General features: G+C 42.4%; 1 protein-coding gene and 1 long non-coding RNA gene across 2 annotated transcripts in view; one reads left to right on the top strand and one right to left on the bottom strand.

Annotated features, from left to right (window-relative positions):
* Positions 1–235: 235 nt before the first annotated feature.
* The window catches only part of LOC122865725, a 47,223-nt gene continuing 31,015 nt past the window's right edge, over positions 236–16,443 (bottom strand). Inside the window, exon 2 of the long non-coding RNA XR_006375534.1 lies at positions 236–1,265. This is a non-coding gene — a long non-coding RNA (uncharacterized LOC122865725). The remainder of the gene's footprint in view (positions 1,266–16,443) is intronic.
* Positions 6,434–14,013, top strand: barhl1b (BarH-like homeobox 1b). The gene is made up of 3 exons (XM_044174548.1): positions 6,434–8,294; positions 10,770–10,992; positions 12,395–14,013. Exons 1-3 carry the CDS (start codon positions 7,844–7,846, stop codon positions 12,690–12,692), a joined length of 972 nt encoding a protein of 323 aa, XP_044030483.1. The 5' UTR covers positions 6,434–7,843; the 3' UTR covers positions 12,693–14,013.

The following is a 16,443-nucleotide window of genomic DNA, read 5'->3' on the forward strand; positions in this document are numbered from 1 at the left end:
GTGTTAAGACAACAGTACAAATTTGAAAATTGAAGAAGTTTGGCTTATTTGTTAAATGAAAAAGGGTTTTGTAGAAAAATGTGTTCATATTCCTCAAAGCAAATAATCAAAAAGTATCACTTAGGTATGGTATTGGCCAACTGGTCCTCAAACTCAACAACAAAATGAGTTGCCTTCCAAAAAGGACCAAATGTTGACCAGTGTTGATCAAGTTACTTAAAGAATTTCTCATTGAAAAAGTAAATACATTATTTTACTAACAACAATCGACAGCAATAGTAATTATTACATTGCTTGTTACATTACATTTGTTACGCAGCCTCAGCAGCAGTCTGTCCACTGAACGCACAGAGAATCAAGCCTCTATCAAACTCCCAGTAAGATAGCAAACAAATCCACCACCAAAGTAACAAAGCGTCACTGGGATTAGTGACTGTAATGTAATTACTGAACTTTAAATCGGAATGTCTTACACCATGCTTTACTGAAAGAAGCAATTACATCACTATTAAAAGTTACTAAGCAATGCGTTACCGCCAAACACTGCAAGTAACTTACAAAAAGATTCATATTAGCGATTTCTGATCTTACACAGCTATGGTTAAGCTAAACTACTTAGTTAGGGAATCTTCATTGTCAATGGTTGAGAGAAAAATTTTCTCATGGTCAAAAGAAACCAATGATGACTGAAAAACAGGAAACAAACCGCGGTCTCCCATATCCTAGTCACACCTTTTGTCAACCCATCCATCCACACCGACCTCCTCCCTATGAAGTTCTGTGGCTACATCACGCTACTTCCACCTTAGCTCCTAACAGACAAGAGTCATAATTCACACGGCAGCTAGAGGTCTTTGTCACAATAAACGTAAACATACTACTTAAAATACCTACGAACAACACTAACAGATCCCCTCCATCTCATTCCTGATGGCTCTAATAGTCTTCTCGGTTTAGAGCCAAGGGGTCAAAGGTCAGCAAAAGTAAGGTTGGCCCTAGTTTGAAGGAGCTGGCATTCCTCATGAGGGACGGTTATGATGGATGGTCGTAGGTCCTCGTCCTCCCCCTGCTCAGACCCCTCTCCATTGGCTCCTCACTCACCTCTCTGCCTCTTGGCACCATCCCTCCATCCCTTCTTATCCTCTGACCAGATGTGTTCGGTGAACTCTGTCAAGAATAATAAAACACTGTCTGCAAGGGGCATGCACGCCGGGCCGACAGCACAGGATGGGAGGGTAGGTGCATATTCAGATGCATGTGTGGACCTGCAATTATGAAATACACACACATTAGTCAAGAGAGCCAACTGAGGCATCTTAATTAATATAACTATTAATTCATTGTAGTCTTTGTGATGATGTGGGGAAGGTTTAGAGCTGTAGATGCTGATGCTAAACACATTCAAAAATCATTTGAATTACAATATACTGAAAGTGTACTCATATCTTTCTCAGTGTGACCTTGCACCCGAAGCTGTTGCAGTGGAAAATTGTAATTTCAAGATTCAAGATAGTGAAAAGAGGCTGATATAATCACCCTCGGCAAACTGCTGAGCGGCCGATGGTGCTTTGTGGAGAACATGAAATAACCTATTTAAACCAGTCTATATTGTGTTGTTTACACAATGAGACACAAAACATTTTGCTAAATAACAGCCAAGTAAAAACGTGGCCACAAGTAAGTGGACACCCTAACATTTCACGTGTGATAGTCATTCCAAAGCCACAGGCATTAATCTGCTGCTATAACAGCCTCCACTCTTCTGCTTTCAGGCTTCCCACCAGATGTTGGAACCTGGCTGCAGGGATTTGTTCCCGATCAGACACAAGTGCATTAATGAGGTCCAACGCTGATGTTGGGCGATGAGGCCTGGCTCACAGTTGGTGGTCAGGGCTCTGCAGGCCAGTCAAGTTCTTCCACACTAAACTGGGAAAACCATTTCTTTATGGACCTGGTTTTGTACACGGGGACATTGTCTTGGTGAAAGAGGAAATAGTCTGTTGCCACAAAGTTGGAAGCACACTACTGTCTTAAATATCATTGTATGCTGTAGCATTAAGATTTACCTTCACTGGAGCTAAGGGGCCCAAACCATGAAAATTCAGCCCCACACCACATACTTTTGGCCGTATCTTGTAGATGTGTCTAGGGCTCTTCCCAAAAAAAAAAAAAAAAAAAAAAAAAAAAAAAAAGCACCATCATAATCATTCTTCAAAAAATGTAGAGGGTTGGGGTGTTTCTAAGTAAAATTTCTGCTTTGACATTTCTGGTGTAAATGCTCTTCTAAATAACAGCAACAGGTTTCCTGCCCAGTTCAAATCAATAAAAATAAAAATAAAAGAGGCTACAAATTCAAGAAAACGCTGGATTCAGGTTCAAATGACTACGCCTGAACCCGAACATGCTTTGTGTCTTTATCTTTGCTTTATACTCCATTTGCAGATACATCTTTAGGGAGCACAACCACATGGACACAAACCAGATTATACAGGTGCCTCACTGTGACATTTGCTCTCATGGAGAGAAAAGTTTATGATTCACCCCTTCCTCTTGTCTGAGTCGCCAGAGGAGCATGAAAAATGTCAAATATTCCTCATCCTTCCTTCCTCATCCTTTTGAAAGGCTGGCATCTGCAGCAAGAACCCCAAGTCTGTTGATGGAGGATGAAAAAAAAGGGGGAAAGATGAAGAAGAGGGAGAATCTGTTTCTTGCTCTGATGTTGCTGCTCAGGAAGCCCTCCTGGGACAGAATCAAAACCTGCCTCTCCTGAAACCCTCTCACCGCGGGCGACCGGTGACCACTCGCCCCCAAAGAGCCGCCAGATGAGAGCGAGGACGAGGAGTGATGGCAAAGATGGAGGCAGGGCGAGCACGCTGATGGCTAGAGTGATGATTTCCTTCACAAGCACAGACACAAATGCCCCCACTCATCCTCACACCTCCTCCCATCTCCCCGTGGCCCTGGCCCTGCAGGCAACACACACACACACACACACACACACACACACACACATGGTTAGGCCTCCAATTAAATCAAAAGTGGTTTGTTTTTATTGGTCTTTTGCGCTGACAAGTGGGCTATCATTCTGACGGCTCTACCTGTCAGTGAGCAGCTGAAAATCCTCCGTTGACAATGCCCAATGCTTCCAATTAGGGGAGAATCAGACTCCTGGCGCGCTAGCCATCTTTCCACCCTCCCCGCCCCCCAGGCCCACCTTCCCTCCCTCTTTTCCCCCTGCACTCGCTCTCCGATCCTGTACCACTCTCTCTCTCTCTCTACCTTTCCCTCTCACTCTTGCTCTCCTCCGAAATATCTCCCTCCTCCTCCTCCTTCTTCTTCTTCTTCCTCTCCAGGAGAAGAGGGTCTGTCTCCGCTGCAAATTACCGACACAAAACGAAGGTGGTGGCGGCGCTGGCGCTGGGAGCTGCCGGTCCAGGGCCCTGTCAGCATTAATGAGACGATGAAGGTTTATTTCGCCCGCATGCATGTGCTAAATTCTTTCTTGTGTGACAGCTGACTGGGAAATGTGAGTGTTAACCTTATAAAAGATTCAGCGGGTTCTCATTATTTTCTGTCAACTCCAGTACCTGATGGCGTTGAGGTGCATCATTTGCATCCCTGACTGGTCCAGGGTGCAGCACCAGCTCCAGAGCAAGCGCTTTTTTTTCTTTTTTTCCTGCCTTTTTTTTTAATGCTGTTTGTTTGTTGAGAGGAGTCATCTTTTTACATATATCCCCCTCGAAAGACATGCTTTCCTCGATGTTCCAAAACGACAGAGATGCCAAAGTTTATTCAAAGGCGACACACATTTTTACAAAACATATCTAGATATATATTTAACACACCTGCTCAATTGAGCAAGTAAATAAAATGTTTTCTGTTTTTTCCACCCTACAAATACCAGGGAAGCTGAGGAGGCCCAGCAGGCATTATTAGTAGTAAAGCTTATGGACAGGATTCCAATAATACAGAGGAAAAAAAAAACAAACAAATAAAGCACATGTCCACAGATAGATTATTAACACTGAAAGGTGGATTATAACGATGAAACCCCAATTGGTGCCAGTTAATCTTGTTATAGGTTTTATATTATTGATATTTTGGTAAATATTCAAAGACTAGTAGCCTGATCAGAATGAAATATTAACATCAATATAGGTCTTTAAAGCAATTATAAAAATTACATTAAACTGTACAGCTGTCAGCCCAGTCAGAGGAAAAACTGTCTACACTTCACTGAAATGGCCCAAGGGGGGCAACTTTGTTTTGGTAAAAATGTGAGTGGAAGGTGTGGGGCTGTTTAATTTGGATCAATAATAAAGTTTTATTTAACCATCTGATAAAAACGAATGGATTGAGAGGTGAAGAGACAGACAGCAATTCACCTTTCACTGACCATTTCCTGGAAACATTCCTGTTTCCTCTCTTTAACATGGATCAATAACATCCTCCCACAACATCAGTGTGTGTGTGTGTGTGTGTGTTGTTTCATCATTGGGGTAACAGTTGCACTGGCGCTCAAATTCAGACCCCTTCCTGGAAAAAAAAAAAAAGAAAAAAAAGAAAAAGAAACCAGAGGGACACTTGTCCAAAATCAGCAGCAGCATGAGCCAAATCATTACACTACACACACAATACAGCTACAGTCTAGCTGCCTAGCTGCACTGTCTTCTGCCAAAAAATACATTTCTCAGATTTTAAAGGATTTCTAAAATTTACCTGAAGCCTTTATTTAATTTAATTGCACAAAAACATTTTTTATTTGAATACACCTGTACACTGAGTCTATATCAGTGCTCAAACAATTATTTGTGTAATTCAAATTTTGACAACTTGACTAAACATTTCAGTCATTTAACAAGCAAAACTGTTTTGACACCGCCATCAAAACGGTTTCTCCAGTGTGAGGATTTGCTGCTTTTCTCTGTTATATGTCATGGTAAATTGGATATTATTTAATATTTGGGTTTTGGACTGTTGCTCGGACAGAACAAGCTATTTAAAGATGTCACCTTGGGTTCTGAAAACTTGTGGTAATTTTTCACATTTTTCTGCACTTTTTGTACATTTTAAAGACTAAACAATTATGGAAAAAATTATCGACAAAATTGTTAATAATGAAAATAATGCTTAGTTGCAGCCATAGTCTTTATAATGTAAAATAATCATTATTTCCCAAATCTGGTAAGTAAGCATGCTATGGCATGGTGGGTTTTTTTTTTTTTTTTTTTTTGAAATCCTTTAAAATGAATAATTATTTTATTTTATTTTTCAAGTACCTACTAGTTGGTTTGTCTGTAAATAAAGATGTAAACCTATTTAATCTCCCACATTTTGACATACAAATGTGGGCAAAATAAAGACAAACTCAAAACAGTTTGGGTTATAAAGAGTTCAAATTAAATAAATGAGGACTTTTGAGGTCTTTTAAGAAACAAATCAGAAGAATTAAAGCTTCTCTATAAGTTTCACAGGCCATATGATAATCACAAAGAGGAAGAAGTCAGTTTAAAGACCTTATGATTTATTTACTACAACATTACTGGAGCCAGTGGACATGCGGCACAGTAAGGATAAAGAGAAGACGACAAAAAAAAAAAACCCGAGAGAAAGCATCAATCCATAGCTCCTTTTCATGCACCAGCAGAGGAGAAAGAAACAGCTAAGTCAGGGTGGGTGTGTGTTGCCTTATATCTGTGTTGTCCCCGCCTCATATGTGACAGCTTGCAGCCGTGATGGGACCCCATGGGAGCGGGGAGCGGATTCACTAACCTGCCGGTGTCTGAGACCGACGCGCGCCTCCAATCTGGTGGTCACATGGGGTGGAGGAGGAATGGAGGGGTGGGGGGGTGTAGACGATGATGAGAAAGGGGTTAGTTAGATTATTAGGGGCTGTCGGGGCCGTCGCGCGGGGCAAACTGTTGTGCAGGATGGAGCTAAAAGTGCACACAATGGTATTTCACGCATGTTAAAGGTGAAAAGTGCGCACAATGGCACTTCGCGCGCCTTGAAGTTTTGCGTCACGCTGCTCGGGACTATTGTTTACGATTACCAGGGATGTTAGATAGTTCTTGTGCTCTAAATCATGACTGTTAAACGGCAAAACATTGTGCCTGCTCAAAACCAAAAGCTTTTCATTATATTTGCGTCCTGAAATGTTCTTATTTGAAAGGCAACATGAAAAAACATCTTGGCAAGGTGGCCGTGCTGTATCTGCAAAGGTTGTTTTGGGATTTTAAAGTTGAGATTTTCGACTAACCAAAAATAAAAATTCCAGAGTTTAATAATGATAATGTTCAGCAATAAGAGCAAAACAATTAGAGGCCTCTAACAAATTTAAATTATTTTAAAAACAATAAAATCACCACCACCCGGCAGGGGATAACAATAACAACAATAATAATAATAATAATAAAAATATTTCATAATTTTGGCAGTTTCGTCAATGAATTTCGCAATATCAACACATGCACCTAAACAATGTTACATCTGATAATCCGTTATATAACAGGCTAATGAAAAATAAATATAAAATTTGTGCTGATAAGAAAAAGTAAAATGTTGAGGGAAGATGTGGAAATAGAGGAGCGGTGGAGGTGGGAAACAAATCCAGTCAAAGACAGGGAGTCGAGAAGAAAAACACCGAGCCGCTCCACATAATAACCCCATTATAAGCCTCATCAATGATGTAATGAAAGCAAACAGTGTGAAAATTGCCTGTAAACAGTTGGATCTAAGTCTCCTGATGAATTCAGTGTCTCTTTTATCAAAGTGAGGATGAGCCAGGGAGGAGAGGAGAGGATGGGAGAGGCAGGGAGGCAGGGTGGGAGGCAGAGTGAGTGGGCGTGTAGGGAGGTCCACTTCCAGCTCCCCTCAGCCAATGAAGGCTTGTCACAGGGGACTCACGTGGACGAGGCGCTCTTAAAACCCTAGCTCCTGACTTTTCCTCAAGTTCAATTTTTTGGGATTCCCTCCCACCCTCATCACACCTCGTCCTTTTACTTGCCAGTTGTGACTATTTAACCCAGTTTACCTCTCCTTTTTTTCGCTTCTGCGGCGCGCGTCGCATCGTCCCGCGTCTTCCTCTTTTCCTGCTTTCTATTGCTGCTGCAGCTCTCGGACTCCTCTCTCTCTCTCTCTCTGATTCGTGTTTTTACGGTTTTGTTGTTCTGCTTAAAAAGAATGCGGACAGTTTTCATCCGTCGTCTGTGTGGCCGCATGACGAGCTGCCCTCAACACTGTGCGGTCCTCTCTCAGGTCTGACTCGGCTGCAGGCCTACCTGTCCATGGTGCTGAAACGCGTTTCCCCCCGAAGACACCGGTGCGCTGCTGCTGCTGCCGCTGCTGCTGCTCTAACATTTCCAGATATAGTAATTATTTCTGCATCGTTTCGTGTTCTGCAGTTGAGATCATTTCAGCAATAACTGGTCCAGCTTGCCGGCGAGGCTTCTGAACTGAAAACAGAAGGAGGTTGGTCCTGAAGGAAGCAAAAAGAATCGATTACGACTCTCCCAAAAGAGACTACAGCGGCTGAATCGATTTCTGGAGGACTCGCTTTTTTTTTGTCAAGTCTAGAAAGACAAGAACATCGGATGCATTGACGATTCTTATAACGCAACTTAGCCTGGAGATATTTTCTCTTTAAAAGAACCAGTTGGGGAACTGGAAATAGCGGATGAATAATCTCCATTTGTAGCGTATCCAGAAAATTTTTTTCTTGGTGCGGGGAGGGGGGTTCTTTTTCCTCTGCTGGATCAACTGAGACTTAAACCCCCCCCCCCTCCCAAAAATAAAACTTGTCCTGAATACCAAATGGTAGTTTGAGGAGGCCTCGATCAAGACAATGGAGGCGTCCGCCAACGGGTCCAGTTTTGGCATCGACTCGCTGCTGTCCCACAGGCCTGGAAGTCCGGTGTCCAAAGGGGACAGCCTGGTGGGGGAGTGCCGCTCGCCTCTGGAGTTCAGCCCGAGATCAGACGTGGAGAGCGGCTGCTCGTCGCCTCCATCTCCGAGGAGGGAGTGCGTGGAGGAGGTGGCCCAGAGGCAAGGTCACGGCGTCGGCCTGCCGCAGCACCTCCAGCACGCGCAGATATCGGCGGGGTCGCAGCAGAGGACCGTGACCTCGTCTTTCCTCATCAGAGATATTCTCGCGGACTGTAAGCCTCTGGCCGCCTGCGCGCCCTACTCCAGCAATGGACAGCCGACTCAGGAGGCGGGGAGGCTGGCCTCGAAGATAGCGGACGACTTTATGGAGAAAATCCACAGCAACTCGTCGTCAGACAGTGAATACAAAGGTAAGGGTTTCAACTGGTCCGTCTGTAGACAGGACGAGCTGCTCCGCTTTGGAGAGGAGTTGAGTCTGGCTGGATCTGGAGCAGCTCCTTCTTCCTCGGAGTTTTTGTGTGGTTTTCAGCTGCAGCTCGTCTGGTCTCGGTGCTTCTTTTTCTGTCTTTAAAACGGACTGTTAATTTGGACAAACCTCATTAAATAATGATTCAGTAATACATGAAATAAAAGAAAGGGGTCATAGCGGGGGCTGGTACAAAATGCGTGGTGCAATCTGGGAAAATAGAATAGGCCATGAAGTTGGAACAACGAATTCAATTTCAATGAAAGCCAAACTGCTATTCAAAATATAGCCGAATTTAAGCATTTTGCTGCGCTGGGTGATGATAAATGTAAAACCTAGAGAAATATAAACGTAGCCTAATTAAAAATATTGACGTGTCTTAGGCCTGTTCAGATTATTTTCTATAATTATAATAATAATAAAATAATGATAAAAATAATACAATAATAATATGTACTTTACTAAATAATATTTGATACTTTGGGAGGGAAAAGTGAAATGCTGAAACATCTAGTGATCTTCAGCTGTAACCTCGCAGTACAGTTCTTCAGCAGCAGGCCACCGGAAGCCGATTCTCGGCGGTGGAAACGTGGCATTTGTCCCTGCACGGCGACAGGCTAATGAGTTCCTTTTCATTAAGTTTTTACATTTCAGATGAACGGCCGCCCGTGTGCACGCGCGGCGCGTTTCAAGCCGCGCATTAGCGGAATATCCAGAAAGCATCTGTTGATGTCAGGCAGGCAAGATGACAGGGTCGCCTCCAGATGAATGCCATCAAGGGCCTCTCTGTTTCCAATCATGTCAGCCATAACAGACATGTCACGTCCACTGACAGTTTAATGAAGCAGTTTAATGCCTGGAAAGACTACGGCCGCTGTAACTAAAATTGAATACAGCCGATTTGCATTTGCATTCTTTTTTATTGTTATTATTATTTCAGTAGTTTTCCTTTGTTTTATTCACTTATAGGCTCACACTGGTTTTCTTCCTAATTCACTTCTCTTGTAGGCCATTGAGACGGCCGCGCGTCATCAATTTGCTCAACAAATTCAGTGCGTGCGTGCGTGCGTCCGCGCGCGCTCACGTGTGTCACAGTGTGTATGGAGATGCTCATCGACGCGCTGATTGATTGAAGAAGCCGCGGGGCCCACAGAGCGCCTGTACTTGGTGGCTTTGATTTCCACGAATCCGCCTCCTATAATATTTCAGGGATTTGATGCAATTTGTCCCCGGCGCTAATCAGATTTGTAGCCGCGCAAGGCCGCCCGGCTCTTGATTTCCACTCATTTCCACGGTCCTGTGAAGTTTCTCCGGTCGCGGTTGAAAGGCTCGTCCTTCCCTTGTGGCTCAATTAGGCGGATTATTGTGCTTCTTGAGACGACTCAACTATTCAACTACCAAGATCTCTCGCTTCTCTCCCCCCCTTCTCCTTTCCTTTCCTTTTTTCAGATGTATATCAATGCTCGCCCTGACATGACACCACGCAGAAAAAGAACAAAGACTGCGGGTCTACTGACGGGAACAATATCAGACTGGAAGTGCGAATATTGGAAGAGCTTTTCATAACAATTTAAGACCGAATCAAATAGCTCCATATAGCCTATAGGCACTGTTTCTAGCGCCGTGCCTTTCCGCTCCACAGACGAAATTGTCAATTCCTCTCAAATGTAGATAAACAGTTGTAAATCTCAGCATGCTGGTTAAAAAAAAAAGAAAGAAAAAAAAGACATGTTTTTAAACATTTCAACAAAATGTTTGAAGCGTTTTTGTCATTTTCTTTAAAATTTTAAAATTCGTATTAACTAAATAGTATGCCTTGGACTCACTTGGTGTTCAAACCAGAGATTTAATTTCCGGGTTTATTCTCGGTGGTTTCCAGCACTTTTCTCACACTGACGTAAAACGTAATAAACTTGCATTTAAAAACAAATTAAGCCTGTATAGTTCCAAAGTTGGGCTTAATCTGGACTTGGGGGTGGGAGTGGGGGGTGAGCAAGATTTTGTTATATTATCATGATAATATTAAATCTGGCTAATCAATCAATCAGCCAATTAAGCCTTTATTTAAAAGCACAACACAGTGCAGTTAAAAAACACCGACATTGAGTTTTATTAGAATGTTTTGCTTTGATCCAACTAGTTTATTTCATATTTCACAGTTCTCTCCGGAATCCAATCCTTAATTAAAGTAAGCAACTCCATACTAATGAAAGGGACAGGGACGTAAGATTGCCCAGTTATAATCTATTTCCCTATATGCTGCTGCACAGGTTTATTTTTCCTCCGTGTATCGAGGTTGCGCGTCCACACAAAGATGGATGTAGTTTCCTTATACCCTGGCGCTGTCTTCACCTTCTTCTGTTCTTTTGTGTCTCTTCTTCTTCTTCTTCGTCTTCTCGGCGCTGTTTCTGTCCGTCAGTGAAAGAGGAGGGGGACAGGGAGATCTCCAGCAGTAGAGACAGCCCCCAGGTCCGGCTGAAGAAGCCCAGGAAGGCCCGGACGGCCTTCACTGACCACCAGCTGGCCCAGCTGGAGCGCAGCTTCGAGCGGCAGAAGTACCTGAGCGTCCAGGACCGCATGGAGCTGGCGGCCTCCCTCAACCTCACCGACACACAGGTCAAGACCTGGTACCAGAACCGGAGGTAAATACACTGCCGTTGCTACTTAAGAGGGAGGAGGAGGGGGGATAATCTGGTTTCTCACGGCTGGCTCATGACTAGATGGACCAAGGGACGCCATGTTTTCCTTTCACCATCACCCTAAAGGTGGCTTGAGTCCACTTCACTTAACTGCACAGGAGTCACTGCCACTAGGTCTGCAACTAACTATATTACTTATTGATTCATCTGCCGATTTCTCCTCGATTATTTGATTAATCGTTTGGTCCATAAAATGTCAGAAAATCCCCCATCACAGTTTCCCAGAGCCCAGATGTCTTAAATGTTTTTTCCGACACCCAAAGAAATTCAGTTATCATAGAAGACAAAGAATACTCACATTTGCTGAAGTGGAATTTAGTGACATTTTGGCATTTTAACTTTTAACAACTGACTGATTATCAAAATTGTTCCTGATTTAATTTGCTGTCAATCAACCAGTCGATTAACTGTTAGTTTCAGCTCTAACTTTGACTTTAAAATAAGGTGCATCCAGTAAATTTACCAGGAGCAGTTATTGATTGACAGCTGATTAATTGATCCGATATCTTTATTAACTATCACAAACATGTCGCCAAATTGTCATTGTCTGGATAACGCCCCCAGGGTGTCATTTTTATTTATTTATTTATTGTTGTAATTTAATTTATTTTTACACCCTTGATTTTTATTCGATTTTTAGCTCTCTATTAAGAGAAAAGAAAACCCTAGGCCTACAAGATGAAATCATGGAGACACATTTATGGAGGGAGTGACGCTTGTCAGCCATGAGTTCATTTCTTCAGTTTTCAGCATCTTCATGCAACAAGATTACTTTTTTTTAGGCTCGTATCCGATTAAAGTCAATCCCCCCTGCAAGTAGTTTGAAAACCGAGGCGTCAACCTTCTGTAAATAAATCAACTCCATGCAGCAGCAAGAGAAACCGTCTCCGCCTATGTAAAAGCATGTTTTCTGCAGTTTTCGGTTGAATTAACTTTAGCGTTTATTTGTCTGCAGTTTTGACTCTCAGGCAGCTAAATGACATAAATAAATATAAAAACAACACTTTGGAGTATGAATAATGCATCGTTGCATGTGTGCATATCAATAATTCAAACAAACCACTATATCTACTCAATTATCTTTATTATGAATTATTCACCTGCATGGAGTGCATATGGCAATCTAACAGACATCCTTGGGTGTGAATATAAATGGCAGGTTGGAGATTTTGGTGATTTAAAAAGAAAAATAAACAGATGTATTCCTGACTTCTAATTAGACTCCGGGTAAACAGACTGAATCTGACACACACCAAAAAAAAACCTCCAAACACACTCACTAATACATGCATTTACAGATATACACATGCTAAAAGGCTAAAACTGCGGTTTTTCCCTCTTCCAGGACAAAGTGGAAGAGGCAGACGGCGGTGGGACTCGAGCTGCTGGCGGAAGCTGGAAACTACTCCGCCCTGCAGAGGATGTTCCCGTCCCCATACTTCTACCCGCAGAGCCTGGTGTCCAACCTGGACCCCGGAGCGGCCCTCTACCTGTACAGAGGCCCCTCGGCGCCCTCGCCGGCCCTGCAGAGACCTCTGGTCCCGCGGATCCTGCTGCACGGCCTGCAGGGGGGCAGCGAGCCCCCTCCGCCGCCTCCTCTGCCCCCCATGCCCGGCGTGCTTCGGCCAGCTCAGCAGCGGTGAGCCGGCCCCTGCAGGGTTTTTTTTTTTTTTTTTTTTTTTTTTTGGTAGGCCGACCTTGGCAGCTTTGGACTCAGAAGAAATTAAACAAACACAGAAAAAGATAAAAAAAACGTGACGAACAAGAGATAAAGAAAAAAAAAACTATCCATGGCCTTTATATGGTGCGAAATGACCGATGTAGGCTGAACCCTGTGGACGGAGCTTTGTGGCTGAAACTCGAACTGTCTGTGTGGAAGGATTTTTTTCTGTTGGTATTTTTTTTTTTTTTTGGGGACATGAGCTTTATTTATAATTTATTTATTTTTCAATATGAATGAAATCATCTAAGTTATGTATTTATTTAATCCAAGTTTCAGTATTTTCAGTGTTTTTCCCAACAACAGATACAATTGTTGGTGGCACTTTGACCTACAGTTCAATGCCAATTAGACCCCCTATTGGCATTATTATTATTATTATTATTATTATTATTATTATGTGGACGTTCATGGATAGTGGCAAAGGCGGAAACGAACAGCCTTCCATGTAATTTGAATATAATGTAGTTACAGGATCCAAAGGAACAATTAGTAAATATTTCTCTTTTTTCTTTCTAAATCTGTCATTGATTTGTCTTTAGGCTACACGTGAAGAACAACACGATCAGCAGTCATAAACCTGTAAATAAGAATAATTTTGCATTTTATTCGAAAGAGACTGATTTTAAAGAAACTTTTTTTGTTGTTGTTGTTTGATCTTCAAGTGTGTCTTTTTCAGACCACGGTGATCCAGTTTATCAACAATAGGCTAGATTAGCCGTCAGAAACTATACAGGCGAACGAGTCAGAATTAAAAAAATGAAGGGAGGGGGAAAAAAAACACAACTTATCTGTCTGAGAAAGGATGGACTACCTGCCTGGACCCACATATAGGCACAACCACGAGAGCTACGGAAAGAAAGAAATCTATATAAAGTCTTTTTCTTGTTCTTAGTTGAAGTTTTAGCGGAGTAAAAATGTCAAGTAATTTATAAAAAGCAGTTTTATCCCTGCAGAGGGGGACATGGGGGACGCAATCACCTCAGCAATGTTTTTTTTTTGTTTTTTTTCCGATAAACAAACCGATCGGTCCACGTCCAGGTGTAACTGCCTGTTGATTTGCTATAGATGTATTTGAACAGACGTTGTGCATTACTTATGTTATTTCATATGAAGCCGTGATAACCCTTAATTGTTATACTCTCCTTTGGTGAAAATGTATATTGCAGATATCAAACTTGTGGAGTGGTTCTCGTATATTTCCTGGATCGTTTTTTTATTTGGATTTTTTTTTTTTTTTATTTCGTTCCTAGCTTCCCCCCCAAAACACTCTCCCCCATTTCGTGAAGTTCTTTTTTTTTTTTTTTTTTTTGGACAGAAAAAGGGGGATTTGATGTAAAAAGAGAATTACTTTTATAAATGTGGAAATAAAAGTCTTTCATTTAATCACGTGGCTGCATGAATGTGTGTGAAACAGAAACGCCACGGGGCTTGTCAGACGGAATCAACACGTGGATGTAGCCTGATCTTATTTCTCCACGTTAAACCTGCAGTGTGTGCGCAGAACAGCAGCGACTCTTTTCTGGTGAGACTGCAGAAGGGTCGATTCGTCTTAGTGACTGAAGCTGCAGTTTGTGTCGTGTTGCATTACATTATTATTATTAGGTGTTACTGTTATTTTGTCCATCCACTGTACACAGTATGTTTAGTTAAAGCAGCACATTTCAGTGCAATCTTCCTATAAATAATCACACTGATAACTGGATAACAGTCTATTTTTTTTAACAAATATCCTTTATTGACATAATTTCGACACAAACAATACTCATCTAGTTTTCATCAAACACAGAAAAATACATTTAAGTGCATGTAGAGGCCTGCTTGATGTTTCTGAGGGCTTGACTGCCCACTGCATGAATATTATAGGCCTATATATAGTAGGCCTATTTTTTATCATAACGTGATATGAACACGTGTCAGTGTCAGTGAGCAAAGGTTGGAGAGATGGTGGTGTAGCTTTAACTAAACAGCTCCACTTTTCTGGAAGCAGCTCGAAAATAAACACAATTTTAAGGGCTCGCGGGTTTCTATTAGAGGGAAACGTGTTTGAGTGAATTTGAACACGTCTGTCAAACGACTTTCCCCTCCTCTGTTTGGTTTAGTGTCGTTGATTTAATTTGTTTAATGTTGAGATGAGGGCGTGAGGGGGGAAAAAAAGTTAATAAGGGTGTCAACCAGTGGAGCCAGCAGCAAGTACTATAACATCCGTTTTCTTAATATTTTCAAAAGAAGAGCAGAGATTTGCAGAACGATTTTACAACTAAATTTATTCTGGACAATAACTGTTAGTTATTCTGTATTAATTACAAAAATATTGGCTTTTGTTAGGCTATTTATTAAATTTCAGTCCTACGTTTTGTGTTTGTCTTTTTCAAGGTATAAATGCATGAACAAAGTTTTGATTGTTCCTGGTAGGCCTACATGAAGGAAGGAGGAAAGTTTGATTGGAAATTGATAGCAGCCCCCTTCTTTCTCTCTCTCTCTCACACACACACACACACGTTAAAAAGTGCAATCAAAGATCAATTCCAGCTAATGTCTTTAGAGAAGGGCCAACAAAGCAGAAGGGCGTTCTGTCCAAAATGGAACCCTGTCCTGTTCACCCCCCCACCATTCCCACTTTCCTAAATTAACAGCAGCAACTCCAATACGTTTTCCATAAACAATGCAGGAGATGAAATATTAATGTTATGTGCGCAATTGTTTAAGTGCCCTAAATGATCCCATTTGGAAATTGATTGTTTCCATCCTTCTTTTCCTTGAGGGTGCTGGATGTGCACTCCTCTGCCAAACGGCTCCAACAGCTGGTGACCGGGCTGGAGCTGACTGCAGACCGGGGATCAGCGTGGGGACAGCTGGTCAGCGGCTCCATCACCACCACCCCTCCCTCCTCCATACAAATTTCACCCAACCACCAACCTCACTCTCCCCCTCCAAGTCTGTGAGGACCCAAGTTATCCGGTCGTGGCGCGTTGGGGGTTAAAGGAGTTCAGGCTGACGGACAAGACTTGGCGTGTAGGATGTTAACGATTAGACAAAAGACTTTAATAGGTTTTAATTGAAAGTCGATAATGGGTTTGATAGCCAGCTCCCCCTGCTGTCATCCACGCATGGCACCTGTTATCTGGGGCCTCCACTTAGTGGCTGACCACGCCGTGAAATATCAGACTGACGGCCTGATAACTGGCGCGTTTATGATGCGTAAAATTGCATTAAAAATACAGTGGGCCGAGCAGAGTTTTGACGACTGGGAAGGTGAAGAGGGGAAAGCGCAGGGGAGAAAATCAAACACCTCCCAACTTGCCAAAAGATCATTATAGTCCCATCATGAGGATCCGTGACCGATTCGGATAACGACGACCCTTTTCTATGAAAAGGGGGTTATTCTTGCAAAGTGCACAGCTGATTATATAAGGAAAAGCCCCCGTGTGTCTTGTTGGATGACTCGGAGATTTTTTTCCCTTTTCTTTGCATGTGAAAGGCTGGTGGTAAATCCCCCGGCTCATACCGTGGATTGTCCCCGGCTCAGGGTTAATGAAGTGCGGATGGAGTCTCGTTGAGCTCCCGACAGACAAAAAAAAAAAAAGGCTTAGACCCAGAGGATCAGTGACTCTGCTTAATCCCATGGACTCCTAATAATAAAAATAATAATAATAATGCAAAAGAAAGAACTA

Source organism: Siniperca chuatsi, linkage group LG18, assembly GCF_020085105.1.
Source record: "Siniperca chuatsi isolate FFG_IHB_CAS linkage group LG18, ASM2008510v1, whole genome shotgun sequence".
In the NCBI taxonomy this organism is placed as follows: Eukaryota; Metazoa; Chordata; class Actinopteri; order Centrarchiformes; family Sinipercidae; genus Siniperca; species Siniperca chuatsi.

Coding starts and splice junctions, on each gene's coding strand:
- barhl1b (XM_044174548.1), top strand. CDS start 7,844: ATGGAGGCGTCCGCCAACGGGTCCAGTTTTGGCATCGACTCGCTGCTG. Junction 8,295..10,769: donor GTCAGACAGTGAATACAAAG/GTAAGGGTTTCA, acceptor TCTGTCCGTCAG/TGAAAGAGGAGGGGGACAGG. Junction 10,993..12,394: donor ACCTGGTACCAGAACCGGAG/GTAAATACACTG, acceptor TCCCTCTTCCAG/GACAAAGTGGAAGAGGCAGA.